The sequence below is a fragment of the Pleurodeles waltl genome, chromosome 2_1 (assembly GCF_031143425.1).
Source record: "Pleurodeles waltl isolate 20211129_DDA chromosome 2_1, aPleWal1.hap1.20221129, whole genome shotgun sequence".
Taxonomy (NCBI): Eukaryota; Metazoa; Chordata; class Amphibia; order Caudata; family Salamandridae; genus Pleurodeles; species Pleurodeles waltl.
The window spans coordinates 368,419,897-368,443,229 of record NC_090438.1 but is presented as its reverse complement, the minus strand read 5'-3'; the positions used below and the strand labels follow the sequence as shown (position 1 = coordinate 368,443,229).

Below are 23,333 nucleotides of genomic sequence, written 5' to 3'. Positions count from 1 at the left end.
TTTTAAACAGGAGCACTTGCACTTTAGCACTGGTTAGCAGTGGTAAAGTGCCCAGAGTAACAATAACAATAAAATCAGAGTCCAGCACACATCAACAACCTGGGGAACAGAGGCAAAAAGTTAAGGGAGACCACGCCAAGGATGAAAAGTCTAACAGTATGCTTTCCTCAAAGGCTACTATTAACTAATCAGTAACCTGGTCCTTCTCACCAGGCATGTCTTTTAGCCCTGCCACTATCTCAGCAGGCCGGAGCGTGGCCACAAGGTGTACTCTGTGCTCTACAATCAGCCTCTTCATGGCGATATGTGTTAGGTAGTCAGCCGTGGCTTGTTCAAGTCTAAATAAAAACGTCAGAAGCGATCTACTATCTGCTCCAATGCAAGCATTGTCCAGCGCAACATGCCAATAGCAATTCCGTAGAATTAGGTGATATCTGGTCCCCCCTACTCATCTGGAACAGTGAAAATCATGTAATTCTCCTGGAGAGGTCTTAAGAGAGCAGCAAGTGTTGTATTGGTGTGTTCTCATGCCCCATAGGCTCCTGCAGTTTCATATTTTCTTAAAAGTATGATCTCGCTGTGTGCCACTTCATTGTATTCCTTCAACTTAATCTTAATCTACCCCAGGATGCTAATTTCCGCTGTCTCTCTATGCACATGCTCTAAGCCGCTATTTCAGAATCTGACCTCACCAGCCTGCCTCAAAGTGATTGCAATATGCCAGCATGTTTGGAAATAGTGAACCCCAGATATAAAATTTGAAAAGCCTCCCAGAAATTATCAAATTTTGCCACAGAGCCAATATTATTAGTGAAGTAATTTATCACTTGGCAAGCTCTTCCTGAAACACTGCATCTAGAAAGGAGTAGGGTAGAAGTCTCCAGACGAACGCTAGAGGCCTAGGTTTGTCCAGTGCCAATTCCAGTAAAACCAGTGAGCGATCTGAGTATGTGCATGGCAAATGCTCACACCTTTGGACACATGGCACCAGACTTCGAGTACCTGGATCCCTTGTATGCACATATCTCCTTCAATATAATGCCAGAGCCCCTTCACACTCAACACAACACACCCGCACATGCACAGTGAGGCCCGCTGAGTAGCAATCCTCTTTTATGGAACACTGAATGAGCAGCCCACTATCAGGAGCCAGGTGTGTCCTGCAGTATAGCAACATCTACACCACGTCTCTGCAAATAAGCCACCAGCTTGCGCACTTTCCTGCAATCATTCAACCCCCGGCCATTCCAGGTAAGAAACCTCAGCGAGGTTTTACCCTTGCTGCCATCGAGGTCATGCGTCCACCACCATTCACCATCATGCACCCTCTGGTGCCATTGCCACGTTTTCATGCAGATCAAGCCAAATACCTATTTTGCTCTGACATGCTTATAATGTTTTTTTTAGCTAACCCATCCCCCCCCATACTGCGATACCAAACAGCATATGCAGTGAACGAATTCCCTCCCCAATCGCACCCTTTATCCACAGAATGTAACTCCAAACCAAACATTGTGAAGCACACATGGGGACAGATGTTGCCTTACAAATCCCCCCTGCCTCTCATTGCCACAGGGGGTGGTTAGCAAGGATAAGGTGTGCTGTAGAAGTCTACTAATTAAAGTAACGAGGAAAGTACTCCAGCCATTTCTATTCAATCCACAATGGGCAACAGCTGTTGTGCCAAGGTCAGCCGACCCACTACCGGAGAGCAGACACAGCAGCTCGAGTAAACCCCTCCTTGAAGTGGAAACCGTTAGTATCAATCCACAGTGAGAGTCCACCAGACAGGGACCCGGAGTGACTACCGGGTCACTCTCAATGTCAACCAGGAGGGCCTCCATTGGGCTATGAATGTAAACAGAGCATGTAGTCTGTAGGAGAGCACGCAGACTGGTCCACTCGTTACACCAATTAAATAAAATGGAAAATGGATCAATGTGCCTGAATGGCTCTAGTCCTGTTCATCAATGTTTTGCTGTGCCACAGGCTCCCCCTCTTTATATAATGTTGAATCCCGCTGTGGCTCTGGGGCCATCCGCTGCTTAAAAAACAGCTGCAGCTGCTTGGGATCTCCTAAGATTTTAGCTTTCCCATCTATCATCACCCATAAGCAGGTCAGGTAAAGCATGCTGTAGTCCAATTGGAGCTCCTGCAGTTTGTGTTTATCTCTGATGAATTGTCTCATTGCCTCCTGCACCTGCTTTGTGACATTACAGTAAAGTGATATCTTTGCACTTTCATCCTACAGCACTTTCAGTTTGTGTGCTCCGCGGAGCACCACATCCCAGTCCCTGTGGTTTTATAGTCTTGCTATTATTGGACGTGTTCTTGGGCCAGGCACTGGTCTTGGAACCAGTGATCAGTGTGCACACTCTGCCACCAAGATCTCAGAGAAGGTTTCTAATCCCAGAAGGTCTAGCAGGAACTGCTTCACAAACCTCTCCATCTTGCCAAAAATAGTGGATTCAGCCAGATCGACTAGCCTGAGATTGTTCCAACACAATTTGGCCTCCAGTTCTTCTGTCTTGGCCTGTAGCATGGCAAGGGCCTTTTCCACTTTCTTCTGAGATGTCAAAGCAGTGACCTGCTTGTCCTCAACCTCAGACACCATCCTTTCCACCATATCAAGGCATTCAGTGTGCTTGTCCAGGCATTCTGACATTCTGTCCATCTGAATAGGTGTCAATCTTATCATCAATCTTGGTGAGACTATGCTGCATATTCCTCAGAGTAAACCACAAGCGATTGCCTATTTCTGGCGGGACTGCGCCTTGCATTCCCTCTGCCATCCTCATGCTGTAGTCAAAGCTCCTGGGGGGTTTCTATAAGTCAGACTGCAGTTTGGGCTGCAATTTATCCGTTTTGCCCATAACTGCACCTATTCAGTGTCTAGAGGTGTGCTGATATGCTCTGTGCTCAACTATGGACTCAAGGTGCTGCCCAGGGACAGGTTGCAAGTGGAATACAGGGCCTCCGAACACTCCAGCAATAGCCAGCAGGTAAAGTCTGTTCTATTCTCCAGTGCAGTCCAATGGACCACACTGAAAGATGCCCAAGCACACCAACACCTACCCCCACTATTCTATCAGGGTAGCTGCTTCCTGCCACTGCTAATGCCCAAAGGAAACCAGTCCCCAGTCAAACATGTTCACTGGAGGTTCAGGTTAAGAATTGGGTCTGCCAGTCACTGCCAAGCTCCTGTGTGCAGCAGGCCCGAGGTGCAGTCCAGTTACCTGACTCTCTCAGGGCACCATGTACATCTCCACAGCCCGGGCCTGCCCCACACAGCCCTGGTCCGCACACCACTCACTAGTGAAGCAGGGGCACCCAACGGGCTCAAGCTGCTCCCACCTCTCTCCGATGTCCATATTGTGGGCTCTGCAAGCAATACAGTTTCAGGAGGGGCGGGCTGCACATGTCTTCCCAGGCCCTGCTGGCCTGCTGCAATTGAACTCTGGGCTGCTCAGCCCTGTACACAGTCAGGTTGTTAGTATTGCCCCACTCTGCTGATTGCTGCGGCCCCAACCTCTAGTTCGGCCACAGAGCCACTGCAGGCAACACCGTCCATTAGAGCAGCGTCTCAGTCATCAAGAACAGTTCGGCTGCATGGCCACCATGACTGCTTGGCTGCACAAATGGTAAATTTACAGGGAAAATCTGGCATGGGTTGCACTGTCCAGCGCAACATGCCAATAGCAATTCCGTAGAATTAGGTGATATACAGTACCAGTAAAAATGGAGGACTGATAGTAGCCACAGGGGCTCGCCTAAAAGGCAGCCATCTTCAGGCCAGGCAAGCTCCCCCTCCTCTGTGACATACAAACTTAAACATCATCTTACTGATGAGGCAAAATATATTTTACATATGTCTGAGATTTCTTATTATTCTACTAGAAAGTAATATAGGCTAGCAATCCAAGTAGACCATCACTTATAGGGTTCACTTAAGAGTGGTTTAAACATGGTTTTTCCCTATTTCTAATTGTGTAGACAAATTAAAAACAATGGCCTGAAAAGTGCCCAGAGTAATTCTTGATGGCGTTTTTCAGTCATTCCTTTACTATCTTTAAATAGTTCCCGCCAAGCTTTTGGCACTTAAAGGTCACATCATGAACAAATAATCTAAATATTACTGATTTGTTTAAATCCCAGGTAAAGTGATCTTGTATTCATGCACACGCACCTGAAATTCAGTTGCCTCAGTTGGCAAGTGATTTCCAAACTGTTAGTATATGTTATTTTGGTTCAACAAAGGATCCCAACCATTCTTTCCTAATGATATAGATTAGCTATTATTTTTCTGAAACTTGCCATTCTGAAGTTTGCATCTGTAGAGAGTTTGTGAAAATATAGAAGTCTTACAATTCTTATATCTATTTTCATAACTCATTCAAAACTTAGCTCATTTGACAAACATCTCGGGCATATCTGAATAAACCAGGGTTCACATTAAGAATAAGCATCAAGTTACATCTCATGTGCCCCAATATTTCACAGCTACAATCTCTGCTACTTTCACAAAGAAATTATCTTTCATCAGTAATTGTAATTTGGATTTCTCAAGACAGTGTAGATTTGAAATGAAGGATCCTTACATTTCCATTTCTTAAAGGACATTAAGAGAAAATAGTGGGACTTTTAGGCCTCGCCATCTGCTCCCAAGTAAGCATCTAGTATTTTGTCCAATTCAGCAAAGCAAGTGTAGGAATAAGTGACATAGTTTGACATAATATGCACATAATCATTTGTATAGCTTTATAACTTTACCCAGGACTATTTGATGCTGGCATCATGAATTCTGACCAAGCATCTTTTTTTAACACTATACAATGTGTAGATCTATAGGTTTCTTGCTAGGGCACAATTTTACATCAAAATAGTTAAATGATTCTGATCTCAACTATAGTAGACGGGACTGTCAAGTTAACCTGAATTTGTATTTTCACAGATTGATGTTTCAATCAAGTCTAAGATCTGTGAGGATCACCTTGAAGATCTATTGTTGACTGCACTATCTTGAAACAAGACCCTACACAACTTGATGCTGATTGACAGCCTGGTAAATGGCTATAGGTTATCTCAAATTGTTGTTTGGAGGCCCTTCCCTTGGCACCCTCTGCCAAGTACAATCCTTTCCTCACTTGACTCTCAGTTTGGTGAGGGTGAGCAGTCACTGGCTTCTCAGGGACATAGGCCCTCATTCTGACTTTGGCAGGCGGCGGAGGCCGCCCGCCAAAGTACCGCCGTCAGAATACCGCTGCATGGTCAAAAGACCGCCGCGGTTATTCTGAGTTTCCCGCTGGGCTGGCGGGCGACCGCCAGAAGGCCGCCCGCCAGCCCAGCGGGAAACCCCCTTCCATTAGGATGCCGGCTCCGAATGGAGCCGGCGGAGAGAAAGGGGTGCGACGGGTGCAGTTGCACCCGTCGCGATTTTCAGTGTCTGCTTGGCAGACACTGAAAATCATAGTGGGGCCCTGTTAGGGGGCCCCTGCAGTGCCCATGCCATTGGCATGGGCACTGCAGGGGCCCCCAGGGGCCCCACGACACCCGTTACCGCCATCCGGTTCCTGGCGGCGAACACCGCCAGGAACAGGATGGCGGTAAGGGGGTCGGAATCCCCATGGCGGCGCTGCTAGCAGCGCCGCCGTGGAGGATTCCCCAGGGCAGCGGGAAACCGGCGGGACACCGCCGGTTTCCCGTTTCTGACCGCGGCTGTACCGCCGCGGTCAGAATGCCACGGAAGCACCGCCAGCCTGTTGGCGGTGCTTCCTCTGCCCTCTGCCCTGGCGGTGAGACACCGCCAGGGTCGGAATGAGGGCCATAGTGTTGGAGGTAAGAGCTCAGAGCTCAACAGTCAACCAACAGACACAATAATGAAATGTCTAATCCAGTGCTTTTCTTTAATGTGAAAAGAAAGACTTTAATGTCAGAATGCAACACTATGCCATTTAGTGAAAATGGCATACTGGTTTGTAAACTAAGTTGTGTTAAACAGTGAGGCACAAATATCCTCCTCTTCCCAGTTTCCTCCCGATACCAACATTTCACCATCTATTATGGAGATCCAGTATCTTAGGTCTTCAACACGCTAAGTATATTTGCAAGATTAGCTACAGATGCAAATGGCTCAAATACTTTCACAAGTCAAATATGCAGCTAGGTTCAATGTCTCTTTACCCCTCCTGCCAAAAGTGTTTAGCATGCACAGCAGACTCGTCTCTGTGCATTTAGCCTCTTGTCCCCAGTGCAGGCTATGCCCCTCTTTTTACCTCTTCGTTATTGTAGCAGATCGAACTGTGTGCCGGATATGATCTGGCCTACTGCACTCACAGTAGCAGTTCTCTCCTGTGGGGGTCTGGGTCCTCAGCCTCATGTGGGACTATTGCTGAAGCAGATCTACTCGACAGTACTCGTCTTTGGTGGCCTTCTTGGCTAGCTGGCGACAAGTATTTTGGTGTGACAGTTGCTGCCTCCAGGCCGAATTTCTCACATTGGTGTCTCAATAAAGCCTTCCTGCTTCCGTGGAGGCATGGTTTTACTCACAGCATTGGCAGAACCTGTCTCTGAAACTCGTGGCAAACTGCAGATCTACACAGGATACTTGTCCTCTTTTAGCCTGATGCAGCTCACACAAGCTAAGACGGGGCAGAGTGAGGGGGGAGTACTCCATGATATGGACTACTCCTGCCACTTCTCTGTCAGCAAGTCAGCTTTCTTTGGGTGATCCTCGTGGAAGGAACACACTGAGATTTCCTTCCTGGACAATCTATCCTCTTGCACAGCCAGAAACTCTACTTCCCCTTTTCAGCAGGCACGCAAGCTCTTAGGCATATCAAGTAGGCCCTCACCTCCTCCAGAAGAAAGTGAAGTCTTCAGGTCATGTCCCTTAAACTTTGGAGGACTGGCTGTCAAGCAGACACCAACCCTGGTTGTACAGCACCCGTTCACATACTCTGCAGGACACTCTAGGGGTCATTATGACCCTGGCAGTCACCAGACCACCAGGGTCACGGTGGCGGTGGGGCCACCGCAGTTGTGGCAGAGCCGCCACGGTCCAATCGCCGACACCGCCAGGCTTTCGCCAGCCTGTAGCCTGGTGGTCCCAGTGGTTGTAATCTGTCAGGGCAGCGCTGCAAGCAGCGAAGCCCTCGGGATTACGAGTCCCCATCCGCCAGCCTGTCCATGGCGGTTTACACTGCCATGGAAAGGCTGGCGGAATGGGGGATGGGGGACTAGGGTGGCCCCTGCACTGCTCATGCATGCAGCATGAGCAGAGCAGTGGCCCCTAAGCACAACCCCATCGCAAATTTCACTGCCCAAATTACGGGCAGTGGAATGCGCGACGGGTGCTGCTGCACCCGCTGCATCACCACATTGCCGCCTGCTCCATTAGGAGCCGGCTCCAATGTTAAGGCCCTGCTCCCCGCTGGGCCGGCAGGTGGAAACACTGTTTCCACCGGCCCATTGGGGAACTCAAAATAGGGCTGGAGAGGTTCAGGCCGCCCATGTGGCCTGAGGGCGGTATGACGTTGCTGCCCGCCAATGTCATAATGAGGGTCTCTGTTCCTTGGCCAAGAAAACTTGAGACTGGAGCAAAGTGGGATGGTTTGTTCCCACTCTGTTGCCCATTTTCCAACCAGGGGATGTTGATCTGCAGTCTCAGGTTTTAGAACTAGTTTGCACTAAACATGCACATTGTATGCCAGAGAGGGGTTCTGGCTTTCACATAACAGCAGAACTTCACATAAGAGGCTGGCCTCTCCTTAACACATACTGGACACAGAATATTTTCAAAGAACAAAGTAAGCTGCCACTACTGCTTTTCGTGATGCACCCAGTGCATGGACTTTCATTTAGTGGCCAATATGGAAGCATGTTTGATGCACCTCTCCAAGTCACAGAACAGGTTCTGTATTTTTGCTTTACCAGGGACATCCCTAGATCTCTGTACACATGGTTGATTAGCATGAAACAAGTCAGAATAGCAGTTTCACACCCATCATTCACTCAGGGTAGGGATACACTTGCTTCTACCATGCAGGGGACATTCCTGTCTCAACAAATAGAAGTTTTCTTTTTATTACCTTTACTGTTACTTGCTTACACTGATCTTTGCATGTCAGGCATATACCTGCTACAATGAGTGCTTATAATCTCTAGACTTGTCCTCCTGGTATATGGAATAACTAGCACCTCTTTCAACATTGCAGGTGGAGAATATCAGAGGCAGTTTAGCCACATTTTATGCATTCTTGCATTGCTGATTTAATGTGTGAGCTGGTATGGTTTACACCAAAATGCTGTGCTGCTGGAGGTATGGCAAGAAATGGCCGGTAAAATGAACACTCAATTAAAGCTTCCTATGTGAGTTTCATTGACAGGTCACAAGATAAATCTAAGCAAGCTTGAAAAGATACTAAGTCATACTAAGTCATAGTTAGGTATGCGTCTCTGTAGGATTCAAGGGAACTGTCCCAGAACTAGCACTTCAAACACACGCACTGTCCTAGTCCCACTCACCAGCATAAGAAGTAAGTTAAGTCTAGTTTGAGATGCCTGTTACCATTTTGGATAACGCCTTCAGAACACACTCATTTCAGTCTAAACTGAGTGTGTGAATGTACAGTGTAGTAATAGCTACAGGTGACCAAAAAGGAATTTACATATTGGGGAACAAAATGGTGCTCTGTGAAATTGAATTTGTCTTCTAATTTAGTCTCCTTTGGTCTAAGGTTAGTCTCTTTCAGTGATAGAGGATGAGGCATGTTTATGAACTTACTATGAGGTTTGTTGTAGTTTCAGTTTATGTATATTCTTCGAGGTGTGCAGCACACACCTTATTGCGCCCCACGAGAATATGTAATTCTGGGACTTATAAAGAGACTCAGGTGGGGCTCTTGGCACTTTGGCAGTCAAAAGGAAGGGCATAGAGTTCAGGTATTAGAAGAAAGGTTGATACAAGGTTGTTAAAGTGTGAGAATATTGTCAGTTGATGAAGATCACTATCTTCGGAACTTTCAAGGTATCAAAATGGGGGGGAGTGTTTAGGCTATTAATGTTGACTCTGGGCAAGTGGAGGATTCTTTCCTCGGGCACATTTATAGACCTTGGAAGTTTTAGCTTGGTTGAGTAAAGTTTCATTGATAACATAATAGTAATGGACAACATAACTTTTAAGATATTATTCTTTTGGAGTGGACTGAACCTAAATTACATAGGCCTGTTAGAATCATTGAAATCCAAGGAAATATTCATTTGAGTTCCACTTTATGTGACTGCATTGCCAGTTTTGTCTGGGAAAAGCTAGGGGTCAGGTAAAAATTGTCTGATGTATTCTTGGTCTTTCTAAAGGGTGGAGAGAATTTGCATGTGAATAATAAAAGTGGATGCCAATGTTCAGATTTAAAAAATCAAAGATTAATATTTCTATTTTGCTTCATTCTCGGTGCCATAGTCTGGTCAAAGGAGGAGTACCTTGCATTCACTGTTTTTACCTTTTTCAGCCAGCAGGGCCTGGGGATAGAGACAAAGGAAAATTGTGGAGGATGTGAGATAGCAGACTTGTTATCGGACTGAGGTCAATGGTAATGAGACTTCATTTTCGGGATTAAGATTTTGTAAAAAGGAAACTGCTGATTTTGTGGGGAATTACACATGCAGCATTAGATATCAAATGTATTGGATACAGTAGATATTTACTAGGACTTGTTTGGTAAGTCAGTGAATCAGAGATGTGATATTTTTCCTTTGACTCAATCCCCCAACATCAAAACCTTCCATCCTGTTTATTGTACTCTGCTCAGATCAGCAAAGCGAGATGAGAAGCTTCTTTATAGAAAAGGAGGCCTTTAGGCAATACACTGTAGTGGATCCTATTTTGTTTTAATGGGAATCAGGAGTTTAGCTTAGCCTTCTGGCTTGCATGCCTGTGCCCCTGTCACCTCCTGACTTTTAACCTACTTAGCTTGCTCTGTTTTAGCACATTTATTTAATTATTTGATCCAAAAGGGCTGCTATATTTATAGTTAGGAAGTGCCACTGTGAATGCGTCACTATAAGCTTGGAAAGATAAGTGATATACGTAGGTTTTCACATCATGTACTTTCCCACTTACGTGTGACAGTAACATAATGTACTTTTTCAGGGAATTGCTTATATAATTGCCGCCCCAAGCATGCCTTCATATCTATTGTTTAGGAACATACCTGCATCAGGGATCCTACAGGATCTGTATAAATACATCTCACACAGACAAGATTATCAGAGGGATTTCTACCAGATGCCATCAATGCTATCTGTGCTAACAGTTGTGGCTCGCAGTGCTAAAAAGGGGCGGGTGGGGGGGGTGCGGCATGGGGGGAGGTGGGGGCTAGGGGGTGGGGGTATATTTAATAAATAAAACAAATAAAAACGTCCCTGATCCACCAACCCGCACCACGCCACTCTCCTTTCCATCGTCACTGCAGGCACAGGCTCCCAGCCTGCCCTGCGGTCAATCCTGACGCTGCTCAGAGCAGCGTCAGGATTGGCTGGAAGTGCCCAGCCAGGGCGTTCCCAGGTAGACTGGAAGCCTGTGCAGGCTCTCTCCAGCCAGGTAACTGTGTTTTTTGGGCTGGAGAGAGCCTACTGAGCATGTGTGTCTGGCCTGCCAAACACACATGCCCTCTGAGGGGGAGTGCTGTACACTCCTCCTCACTGCTATTCACCCCCATGGCCCTGCCCCTTTCATAACGAAAGGATAGTAAACATTGTTTATTATCCTTTGGTTTTGAAAGGTTTGCAGCTTCTGCTGCTGGCAGGTGGGGGGCTCTTCTTCGCCCCTGTTTGCTACACATCGCCTTGATGCAGACCCAGCCTTTGTGTCCCCACGGAGACCTCATTCGAAGGTAACGATGTTTGGGGGCTCTTCTCATGGACATGGTACTAACAGATTAGGTTTAACACACCTACCTCTCTTTAGGTTAGAGATTAGGTTAGAGATACCAGGGTATTAGAGCTTATTTCACATCTCATATTATTGCAAGATGGTGGGGGTCCTTGTAACAATGACTCTCATTTTTACCATCCTTTTTCTTGTATTGTTCATTTTCCTAATCATTACAGCCCTTGCAATTTACAGTAGATTGCAGTCTTGTTAATTTGTTAATAAAACCTATTTAAAATGTTACTGCATCTCTTTCATTGCCTGTGTGTGACTGAAACTTGATGCTCCTGTGAGAAAGGGGTAATCTCCGTTTAACCACAACTCCCCTGCGAAGTCCCTCTCTTGAGTCCTTGCGTGAAGGCTGCCACAAATCACCTTTTACAATTTGGGTTTTTGGTGAAGTACTGCTTGTGAGATGGGAGGGATGAGCCGACAGCTCAGCCTTTTGGACTGACTGCATCAGTTTTTTAGAGTGTTTGTGGTCAGACACTTTGATCCCTAAGATAAATCAGGCACTGCTTGCTTGCAGCTTCTACCGAGAATTGCACTGTTGTATGTGAATTTGGTAAAAATGAATTAAAGAAACAGGCTTCTTTGAAACTATGCATTGAACTTCCTTTTCAAAAGATGCAAGTAACTCTCCATGTTTTTGAAACCACCTTGATGAATGACTTTCATCTCTGTACTTGATTCCTTTATATTTTCATTTAACCATGTTGGTTTTCTCTTATGGCCCAAATAAAACCTTTTAAAGACAAGAGCTGCTCGCCCCCGGTCCTCTACAAAGCTTGCTCCCTCTGACACACTCTTCAATACTGTTGTCTGTTTACATCTCCTGTCCCTTCTCCCCCTTTCTACTTCTTCACTCATCTTATTTTTCTTCCTCCTCCTCAAACTTGTTTTTATTTTTAACATTTTCTCTCCTTTCCTATTCTGTTGAGCTCTGCCTTTTGTTAATTTGTTCCCCTTACCTGCATGTCTCCTCCATTTCATTTCTTTAATTTCCCAATTTGCTACCATGTCATTGACCACCTGCCCCATCTTTGTCATTAACTCAAATCATGCGCATGTCTTTGCCACCTGTTCTCCCTCTCTGTTTTCTTCTTGCTGTTAGGATCGTGTTAGAAATAGGTAAGGATAACTATTTAAACCCAAACAATGTTATTCTCCACCATTTTCAAACTTTGCGTTGCTTATCAAAAGCAGCACAAACTATTATTATGTATTATTTCTAGTGACTTTTATGAAGTGTTAATTATCCTGTTGGAGTGTGTCCTTTTAAAAGCAATATTAATACGGAAGCTTGCAATGTATTGTGTGATGAAGCTTCATAGAAAATGTGTTAACAGAGAAAATAATGCACACGTTTGAAATGTGCCCACGGGGAGCGGTTACCAATGTATACGAAGACTAATGAAAAGGCTTGTTAATTCTGAATTATTATGCAATAATTTTGAATTTGTATTAGTATATCATAATTAGGGTTATGTGTTAAGAATTTGCTTCATTAAACAAAAGGGCTTTAACTTAGCAAGGGCTTGGGCCTAGCTGCCTGGCCTCATATTGAATTGCATTTTCTAACGTGTAGTGTGCTGCTTTTTCTTGAAGGACACGAAGTTGTACTTTTCCAGGAGCTATATGTGTGTAGCCGTAGTAAATTCTTTCTCATGAGAACCTGCTTGCTCAAGGCGATGTTCTTGCTAAATGCAACAGTGTAATTTAGACCAGGTGCAAGGTTAACTCTCCTAGGAGAAGACAATGAAGACACTGACTGGAGCGCAAAGTGTAACATTTTCTACCTGACATTCCAACCGTTGAAGACGTCAATAACATGGACCAATCCGTGACATGGGAACTGTGAACTGCGGAAAATTTTAGCAAGGTGCTTACCAAATTATTGGCCAGACATAATGATGCACCAAACTTTATCCAATGAGGAATTAGGGAATAGTTAGACAGTTTTGATTTAACGGCGTGACCCAAGGAAAAACTGGAACTTCTACCATTTGCCATTCCTTTGCTATGAGACTTTTGCTAGAGTGACTTTTGAAGTTGACATATTTTAGTTTAGTTGTCCTGTCACCTTAAACCATCATCTGCCCATCTTTGCTTGATATTATCTTCTCCTCCATCTGAGGGAAGTAATCCGTTCCTTAGCAATGCTATCTTGAGATTTTGCCCCGTCCTACTTTGCCTGATGGTGAATCGACTGATGTCCTGAGGACGAAGACTGACGCTGCTTGCTGATCTGTTGGATTGGTAACTATCCAATGCAAATTGTGATTGTCTGTTTGCCTTTTCTTTCTAGGTACCAACTGCTATTTTGATAGAGGCCTTAGTTTAGATGTTCTCTAAATTCGTGTTCACTAAATGTTTTGCATGAAGCCCAACATGCTAATGCTAATTTGAGGTTAGTTAAGGTGTTCACTAATACCTTGTGCAAATAGACAAATGATTGAGATCTTGCTTTGTTGATTCATGTACTAATGAGACGCTGCTAAGTTGATTCAGATTAGTGATGTGCCTAAATATTGAATGAATATAGTCTATGCATTGATTAAGTTGTACTCTGATTACTAATTGGTAGCGTTTTCTGATGAGTTTATTGCTATTGAGATTAATAGACATGATATTAGATTGTAACTAATAGGGAAATAAATATCCTAACACTCAATTAAACTGGTGTTGTTATTCATGACTGAAAGGTCATGGTGTGTTCAATTTTGATTCTTATTGATTGTTCATTGATTAGTGATTGTCATTATTGATTATTTATTGATATTGTTGGTTGATGATGTAAGAAAATACTTCGTACTGGGAAGTCTCCAAAAGCGGTCCAAAGGTTTGTCGACCTAGATGCGTCTCCTTGTAAGTTTACTTATTAAGGATCTGACACGCTAACAATCCCACTGACCTGGGATTTGAAAGCTGGTGAGTGATATTTTTGTTCTTTTGTTCAACGTTTTAGAGAGTTTTCAATAAATGATTTCACTAGGTGCATTCTGCGATGGATTGCCTTCATCGACTGAATTTTTTCTTTCAATTCACACCTCCCACAGGCGGGCAGGTTATATCGAACTAGCTGTATTATAGGGAAGACTTGGCCTAGACGGAGCACTATGCTAATGCTTCAGACAGGCTCAGCCTTAAAGGAGCGCCTTACTCACACCGGACCAAACACTGTGGCAGGCTGTGCACCCCTACCCCTGTTGAAAGGAATACAAAGTAGGTTGGTAGATATAATTTTGTTCTCAGTCAAAAAGGCAATACAACACAATACTATCAATGAAACAAGATAAAACAAAACACAATCTATATAAAATGGACATTCCCCTGTTAAGGGGGGTGGGACCACTCAACACGGTTGTTTCGTTCAACAACAGAAACTAGTCTCAGGCCATTACAGGTCACTTTTAGGTGGCAGTTTCTCAACCCGCAGCATATTCCTTCTACTTAGTAATTATCTTTACAGTAGGTATTTCTCTGTAGCAGGCAGACTGGAGAAAGCGTACGCCCAGCACATACATTATATGACTCCTTTCTTTAATGGAACACACAGAAGAGAATGCAGCAGTATGTTTCTGTTTTTGTGGTGGACATAGAACTTAATATATATACCACACCTATCCATTCCATTGTTTAAGCCAGCTATGTCTGACTAACTTCCACAGGCTTCTTTGCGAAGAATAAAAGACAGTACATACACGGTTAAAGTGTTTCCCACCCCGAATATTCAAGTATAATTTTTGCACAATTGTGCAGGCTGCGTTATACTCTAGTTTTAGTTGTTAATTTCTATCTCAAACATTCAAAGGACGTCGATGACAATGTGTTACCTTCGTTTGGCCGGATATCCTTTTCGTCTGGCGTGTAACCAATGGCAGCGAGGCCCAGCCGGTTCATCCATCTAATAAAGACACAAAGAGGTAAACTTAGCATCATTACTGAGGATGGTTTGAGTAAGCTCAGTGGGGCATGCTGCTGGAGGAGTGCTCCCACAATATGGCCTAAGACATGGTCTCCCAAAATACCGAGAAACAATTCTGCGTAAATACAGATGCTATGCCTGTGTTTGCACAGATTCTCACATTTTAGGGAGTTTGTAAAATCACAGGTGTGTGCACGTAAATCTACACAGTTTATGTATTTCTGTAGGACATCCTACTGTTGTTTACTTCTGTGAATTGCTGCCCCGTGCTGCAAAAGTGCGGCATATATCGTTTCTATTAGGATACTTTTACACAAACCTGGCACTTCTGCAGCCTCACCACATGTCATACTGGTGATTCAGAAACACTACACCTGTATTCCAACTAAGGAAATACCGGTACCATAGGCATCCATAATCCTGAGGTGTGGAAATACAATGCTATATCAAGATGTGCCATGATTTGCCCTTGAGAAATGGGGGAATTATGGTGATCCTGCACCTCATAACCACAGTAATTTTTAATTTTAGTCCTTCTCCCAGCCAGACATTTTGGCATCTTTTTTGCTGATGAAATAGCCGTGAAAGAAAAAATTGAGAATGCAGCTTTTTCACAATTCTAATTCCTGATTCCGTCTATGACCAGTCCCGCCAAGTTTCCCAGTTCCATGCGTGATGTGCTGCTCTAGTCCAGGATTATGTATTGGAATTACGGGATTTATAGTCCTCTTTATCCCATTATAAAACATTACAAGTCACAGAATTCAAAGGAAAAGACATAGACTTAAGCGGCAGATCACGCATGGACCTGGGAAACTTGGCAGCTATATATGACAGGATTTCTGGACGACTTGTCATGAGGTTCTCGGTTTCGACTTTTCTGACACTAAAATTAAAGGTGCAAATTAAGGGGTTTAAAACAATGGGAAAAGATTGTGAATACTCACAAAGATTGGGCTGTGAAAGTGTTTGCCAACCTGCCAATGGGCACGAATAGGAAGGTGCTTGTTTCCACCTATCCATACATTTTCTTCACCTGAAGGTTCACCAAACTTGCACATTATCTACACTCATGAGGCCTAACTTCTGGTTTTAAACTCCCACAAATTAGCATTCTGTGAATCCGCATAGTTCATTTTCACCCATTGATGTCGCTTTGATAACCTTTGTTATACAAAAAGTATGTTGAACTGAAGGCAGAATTACAGCAGAGAAGTATACATTCAACTTGGTAAGTTCCAGTTTCAAAAGGAATCTATGTCAGTGCTTAATTCACGCAGATGGTTGCCAATGGGCCCACTGGCACACATGTTTAAGGACATGGACTTAAGAAGAAAGTAAGAAACACAAAGGGGAAAGCAGGAGAAACAGAATGATGGTAAAACAGTGAGAAAGGGAGAAAGCAGGGATAAGGAAGTCCCTGCAAGAGTGAAATAAAGGGCCAGGGAGTGAATGCTGGTGGATGAAAGAGTCAGGAAGTGAAATCAAGACTATACAGCCTCAGTATTTGAGAACCTCAGCATTCGGCAATGCCGGTAGCGGGCTTCTGAGAACAACGCTGGCCATCTGCACCTATTATTTTACAAATTAAGCACTGATCTAACTGGTTTATAATCACTCACAAAACACAAGAACTACCTGATGTATGGTATGTAACAGGAATGATGTAAAAAATATTTATATTAATTATTAAGTCCTCACAGAAATTGAGAGCCATTTGAATGGGAGTTTGAGTACCATTTTATTTTGAAGGCATTTAACAGTGCTTTGTAAATCATTATTCCATATGCGAAGAGATGAAAGGAACGCCATAGAAATTGAAAAAAGTATCAAAATACAGAGAGGCTTATATTCAGGCGGCTTGCGCCACTGGTGCATCACTTTTTGTGCAGACCCATATTTACAAGGCCAAGCAAAGCCACTTTGAAGAAAGCATATTCTACTCAAATGAAATGTGCCATTCCAACACTGATGAACTCCACTTGAAATTGCTAGTCTACAAATGAATGTGAATCAAATCAAATATATCTCCTTTCCTCACTTTTTGTTCTGCATCCTCATATCCTCATATATTTTGTACCAGTAGTTTTACATCTAAGTTGTATCTGCTTTTATAAAATGTGAATCTGTGACAATAATATCAGAAATCTTTGTGTAATCTTACAACAGAATTTACCTGTATTATGCCTGCCAATAATTCACAGACGGATTCCTTGCAGATGTAAATCCATTTATGAATACACACTTATTTGCCACAAGTGCAAAGAAATATGCACTTGCAAATCCCATTCAAGGGGTTGGAAGTGTATTTTCCAAGGCATGTTTTACCTTGGAAAATTGGGAATGCTCACAAACAGATACATTTATGGGCATTCCTTCTGTGACCCCTTTCCACAATGAGAATGGCTGGAGATATACTCCAACACAGGGCTGGAGTCCTGGAGTAACTTTCCCTCCAGGGTGGGAAGGGAAACATATTACCACACATTTGGTGGAAAGTGCAGGGGGAGGGCTTTGTCCACTGAAAGTTTATTTTTAAATATGCTTTTGCACGTGGGTATTCCCAGTTGTGCAGAGGTCTCTCCTATGGAGGACTCCACATGTAAAGAGTTCTCTGCTATGGAGAACTCCACTGTAAAAGTCACCTGACCGTCCCAGAATATGCCTGTGAACCTGTGGCTAGTGTAGCTTTCCAGGTATACTCCTTGGAATGTTGGTGAATAGCAATAAGCAAGAAAATGTGTGCAGGGAGAGATCTAAGCCATCACTTTCCTGAATATCTTTTTAAGAATAGTCCGCTTGGCATCTAACATGCTGATTTCACCAGAATAATTGCTTTTAGGTTTCAGTTAAGTTTAAAATGCTTCTTGAAAATCCAGCCATGTGCCTATCAACAATCGTTATTCTGTTATAATATAGCATCTCATTCTCAAACAAAGCATATTTCAGAGTATTCTAGACGTATGCCTATAATTTGAGTTGGTTTCCCAAGCTGGGAATTTACATGAGTCAGCAGAGTACTCAATAGAAATATATGCAGCTCATATAATTCTAGGCCAACTCTTTGTCTTTAATGCACACTTCCGAAGACTTTCCGGCAATCTGCTAGAGTACACATGACAGATATGTTCAAAAACATGTTCTTTTCTTTTTCTCTATTACCAGCATTCCAATGAAATATGGTGCTGTACCCCTCACTTTCCTCCCTGGCTGCCCATAACCTTGTGCTGTGCATAACATTTTCAGGATCACACCTCAAGCATTGTAATTAATGCTCTCTGGACTTCAGAGTTTAGGGCCAGATGCACTAACACTGAGGGCTACATGTACGAAAGTTTGGTTTCGCGAATCGCAATTTGCGAGTTGCAAAAACTTATGTTGCACAGTGTCAATGACACTATTTGCGATTCGCAAGGGGGTCGCAAATGCCCACCTCATGATTATTCATGAGGTAGGTCGCAATTTGAGACCCCCTTGGGAATGGCTGCCCTCACAGGGATGGTGGCCTGCTCGAGACAGCAGACCACCATGTCTGTGACTGCTTAAATAAAGAAGTTTTTTTTTTTTAATCCAGCTGTTTTCCTTAAAGGAAAATGAGATGCATTTCAAAAACAAAAAATGAAATGTTTTTGTTTAATTTTCCACTGCCTGCTCTGAAAAAATGTTTCTACTGCCATTCACGAAGGGGACCCCTTCCCGTTTGCGAATGGGATAGCACCAGTGTGACACTGGTGTTAACTGCGATTGTTTTGCGACCATATTCGCGGTCACAAAACAATCATACATTGGACTGCGACTCGCAATTAGGAAGGGAATACCTAATAGTTTACCGAATCGCAAAAATGGGTTTGTACATGCCACATCGCAAACGGCCCAATTCGCGATGTGCAAAATACTACGTACATGTAGCCCTGAATTTGCAAAAAGTGGACACAAATTAAACACAAATATGTTTGACTCTTAATTTAAAAAACTAACTACTTTTACAACATATTCTATGACATCACTGATAACAGCTCAAATTACATAATTGATGACATCACTTATGACATCTCTCTGACTGCCATATTACTTTTCTACCTAATTTTGTACAGCCTGTGTCCAGGTAATGGGTGTAAGTGTTTACAAAACGCAAGTGATCCTAATAAATCTCATGTGTGTAGAGGTATTTAACATATTATAAATCTTTGTATTGAAGACTAACACTGTGTGCAGGGGACAGTTGACAACTTGTGTTCAGCATGTTCCACACAAGTTCTTTGACTCTGTAGAAAAAGTTTCCAACATGTTAAAGATTGTGCATAAAGCCTATTAAGTATTGTAAGCAGTCTTCAGTTATTACACAGAATCATCTCAGCATGACAGTTTTCACATAACATAGAACACTGTGTGCACAGATACTAATCTATGTACATGTGTTTATTTTGCTTCAGAAAATGGGTTATATGCAAAGTTTTCACCACAGTAAGAAGGCTGCAGGTATTATGATATTTAGAACCTTCAGGCGTTGGCTATCTTAAGCAGTCACTCTTTGGACACGTTTTGCACAGACACTGCACTGTTCTTAGTAGATACTATTTTAATACTCAGTGGTATTTTTCTCAGGAAGAGTTTCACTGTCTTCAAACAGGGTGGTACAGAGTAAACTCTCCCCATACAGTAAACAGTGTTAACAGTACCCACTTTTCTACTCATATCCACTTCATTTGTCAATGTAGATTCAGTGACTGTCAGGAGTTTGATACAGTGAAAGACTGTCCTTGATAGGGAATTAGTTATGTTACAGGGCTTGAGTATCTGGAAGAACTTGGTCTTCCTTGGACTATTGTATATAGATTGAACACAGTGTGCAGGATAGGTTGCCCTTTCATGGTCCACATGAACTTGGCTACCCATCAAATGTATGGTATAAGATCAATTTTGTACACAACACAAGCTTGTTTTACCTATACAGGGGTTGCATATATGATAGCTGTTGGACCTGGCTTTTTGACAGGGTCATCCCCAAACTTTTTGCCTCCTTCGTCCTATTTTTTCTGACCTGTTGTTGTTGGCTTTTGACCTCTGGGCACTTTACCACTGCTAACCAGTGCTAAAGTGCATATGCTCTCTGTGTAAATGGTACTATTGATTGGTTTATCCATGATTGGCTATTTAATTTACTTATAAGTCCCTAGTAGAGTGCACTATATGTGCCTAGGGCCTGTAGATTAAATGCTGCTAGTGGGCCTGCAGCACTGGTTGTGCCACCCACTTCAGTAGCCCCTTAACCCTGTCTCAGGCCTGCCATTGCAAGGCCTGTGTGTGCAGTTTCACTGCCACTTCGACTTGGCATTTAAAAGTACTTGCCAAGCCTAGAACTCCCCTTTTTCTACATATAAGTCATCCCTAATGTGTGAACTAGGTAACCCCTAGAGCAGGGTGCTGTGTAGGTAAAAGGCAGGACATGTACCTGTGTAGTTATATGTCCTGGTAGTGTAAAACTCCTAAATTCGTTTTTACACTACTGTGAGGCCAGCTCCCTTCATAGGCTAACATTGGGGCTGCCCTCATACACTGTTGAAGTGGCAGCTGCTGATCTGAAAGGAGCAGGAAGGTCATATTTAGTATGGCCAGAATGGTAATATAAAGTCCTGCTGACTAGTGAAGTCGGATTTAATATTACTATTCTAGAAATGCCACTTTTAGAAAGTGAGCATTTCTTTGCACTAAAATCTTGTTGTGCCCTTCAATCCACGTCTGGCTAGGTTTAGTTGACAGCTCCTTGTGCATTCACTCAGACACACCCCAAACACAGGGTACTCAGCCTCACTTGCATACATCTGCATTTTGAATGGGTCTTCCTGGGCTGGGAGGGTGGAGGGCCTGCCCTCACACAAAGGATTGCCACACCCCCTACTGGGACTCTGGCAGACAGGATTGAACTGAAAGGGGGCTTGGTGCATTTCTTAGACACTCTTTGAAGTCACCCCCACTTCAAAGGCACAATTTAGTATAAAACAGGGCCTCTGCCCTACCTCATCAGACACTTGCTGGAGAAGAAATCTGAACCAGAAACTACATCCTGCTAAGAAGAACTGCCTGGCTGCTCAAAGGACTCACCTGTCTGCTTTTCTACAAAGGACTGCTGCCTTGCTGTTGGCCTGCTGCCTTGCTGAACTCTTGTCTGGCTGTAAAAGTGCTCTCCAAGGGCTTGGATAGAGCTTGCCTCCTGTTCCCTGAAGTCTCAGGACCAAAAAGACTTCTCTCTTCCACTTGGACGCTCCGTGCGCCGAAATTTTCAACGCACAGCTTTTTCCGCTGCAAGAAAATCGCCGCACACCGACGCTGATCGACGCGACGCCTTCGGGACGACCGAAACTTTGACGCACGGCCTCGTAAGGACAACGCCGCCCGACTTCCCGGGAGAAATCGTGTGACGCCTGCCGTGAGATCGAAACTTTGACGCACGGCCTCGCAAGGACAACGCCGCCCGACTTCCCAGGAGAAATCGACGCAACGCCTGCCGTGAGATCGAAACTTTGACGCACGGCCTCGCAAGGACAACGCCGCCCGACTCCCCAGGAGAAATCGACGCGACGCCTGCCGTGAGATCGAAACTTCGACGCGCAGCCCCGCAGAACGACGCGCAGCCGGAAAACAAGCAGGAAAATCCACGCACAGACCCGGGACATCTGGTACTCCCCGCGAACCACAGAAAGAGACTGCCCGCGCGCCGGAAAATGACGCACGACTCCCCGCTTGGAAAATAACGACGCAAGTCTGTGTGTGCTGAGGAGAAATCGACGCACACACCAGTTTTCCACTTATCTCTTCTCCTGTGGCCCTCCGAGGAGATTTTCCACCAGAAACCAGGAACTTTGTGTTTGAAAGAGACTTTGTTTACTTTCTAAAGACTTAAGACCCTTTATATCACTTTTCAGTGATATCTTTACAAATTCATATTGCAACTTTGATCGTTTTGACCTGAAGATACCCAGATAAATATTATATATTTTTCTAAACACTGTGTGGTGTATTTTTGTGGTGTTATGCTATGGTGTTGTATGATTTATTGCACAAATGCTTTACACATTGCCTTCTAAGTTAAGCCTGACTGCTCGTGCCAAGCTACCAGAGGGTGGGCACAGGCTGATTTTGGATTGTGTGTGACTTACCCTGATTAGAGTGAGGGTTCTTGCTTGGACAGAGGGCAATCTGACTGCCAACCAAAAACCCCATTTCTAACAATAGCAGCAATGATGCTTCATATTAATCGGATCTAATTTACGTTTACTTTCATACTTCTAATGCTATACCCTTTTATAGAGCAATGTGTACAAAAGCAGCTTGTAAGATGTCACCAGCGATGTCATAGAACATGTCATGAGTGATGTAATATGTGAGGCAATGAGCATTGCATGGCGGGGCTCAAGCTATTGGTATCTCTGTTAACTATAATTGGTAAATTACTGTGGCTGTTTTAGTTCAAGGTGTTAATTTAAACCTTGTTTTTTCAGTGAATTTCTAAGGTTTTTGTTTTAAAGATCTTTTTATCACACCCAACTATAATGTTACTTTAATCTTTGTTTTTAAGTGAATTTTTAAGGTTCTTCTAAAAAAAAGATCTTTTTATCACAGCTAACTACAATTTTTTTTAATGTAAAGTAATATTTAATTACCATACGTAAAGCCACGGGACCTTACATTTTTTTAAAAAGGAAGGGGTCTTTGTGGTCACTTCCCTGTGCCTAATAAAGACATTAAGCCCTGGGGACCCCAAGGCCTTATGGTTTTTAAGGGGGGGGGGCAAGTGCCCTGCCTCCCTGAGCCTTACTAGGCTATGGGGACCCCATCTCCAACAGCCTTTTTTTCCTATAAAAGGGAAAGAGACCATATGGCCCCCATCCCTGAGCCTTAGTAGGTCCTGGGGACCCCATGCCCCAGTATCGTTTTTTAATTAAAGGGGAGGGGGCTGCATTGCTCCCCTCCCTGAGCCTTATTAGACCCTGGAGATCCCATACCCTAGGGCTGGTCTCTTTATTTAAAGTGGAGACTGACTCGGTGGCCCCCTTCCCTGAGCCTTGTTTGGCCCTGGGGTCCCCAACCCCAAGGGCCATCACTAAAATTAAAGGGGAAGGGGGATGCTTGGCTCCCCCTTCCTGAGTCTTGTTGTTCCTGGAGGCCCATCCCCCAAGGGGCACTCATTTCAATATAGGGGAAGGAGCCACTCAGCTCCACCTTCCTGAACTGTTAGTGGCCCCGGGACCCCACCCCTGGGTATCTCATCATTTAATACTGGATGGCCTGGTGCCCACCCAGGACACCCACCCAATAGTCATTGGGGTCCATGGGGGCGAGCCTGGGGTTCCTGCGGCCTCAGCTGGTTCCCCGCATGCAGCAGGAGCCTGCATTGCTCCCACTCAGAGGAAGCAGCTACCAATGCTGCTCCCTCCAGGCGGAGGCAATATTTTGATCTGTTTCCATGCCCGCATCATC

The 23,333-nt window shown here is 44.1% G+C and overlaps 1 protein-coding gene across 1 annotated transcript in view; it reads right to left on the bottom strand.

The window, feature by feature from the left end:
• Positions 1 to 23,333, bottom strand: part of LOC138265066 (connector enhancer of kinase suppressor of ras 2-like) — a 518,319-nt gene that overhangs the window by 96,789 nt on the left and 398,197 nt on the right. The window contains exon 8 of the mRNA XM_069212618.1: positions 14,764 to 14,834. Coding sequence (XP_069068719.1) covers positions 14,764 to 14,834 — 71 coding nt within the window. The remainder of the gene's footprint in view (positions 1 to 14,763; positions 14,835 to 23,333) is intronic.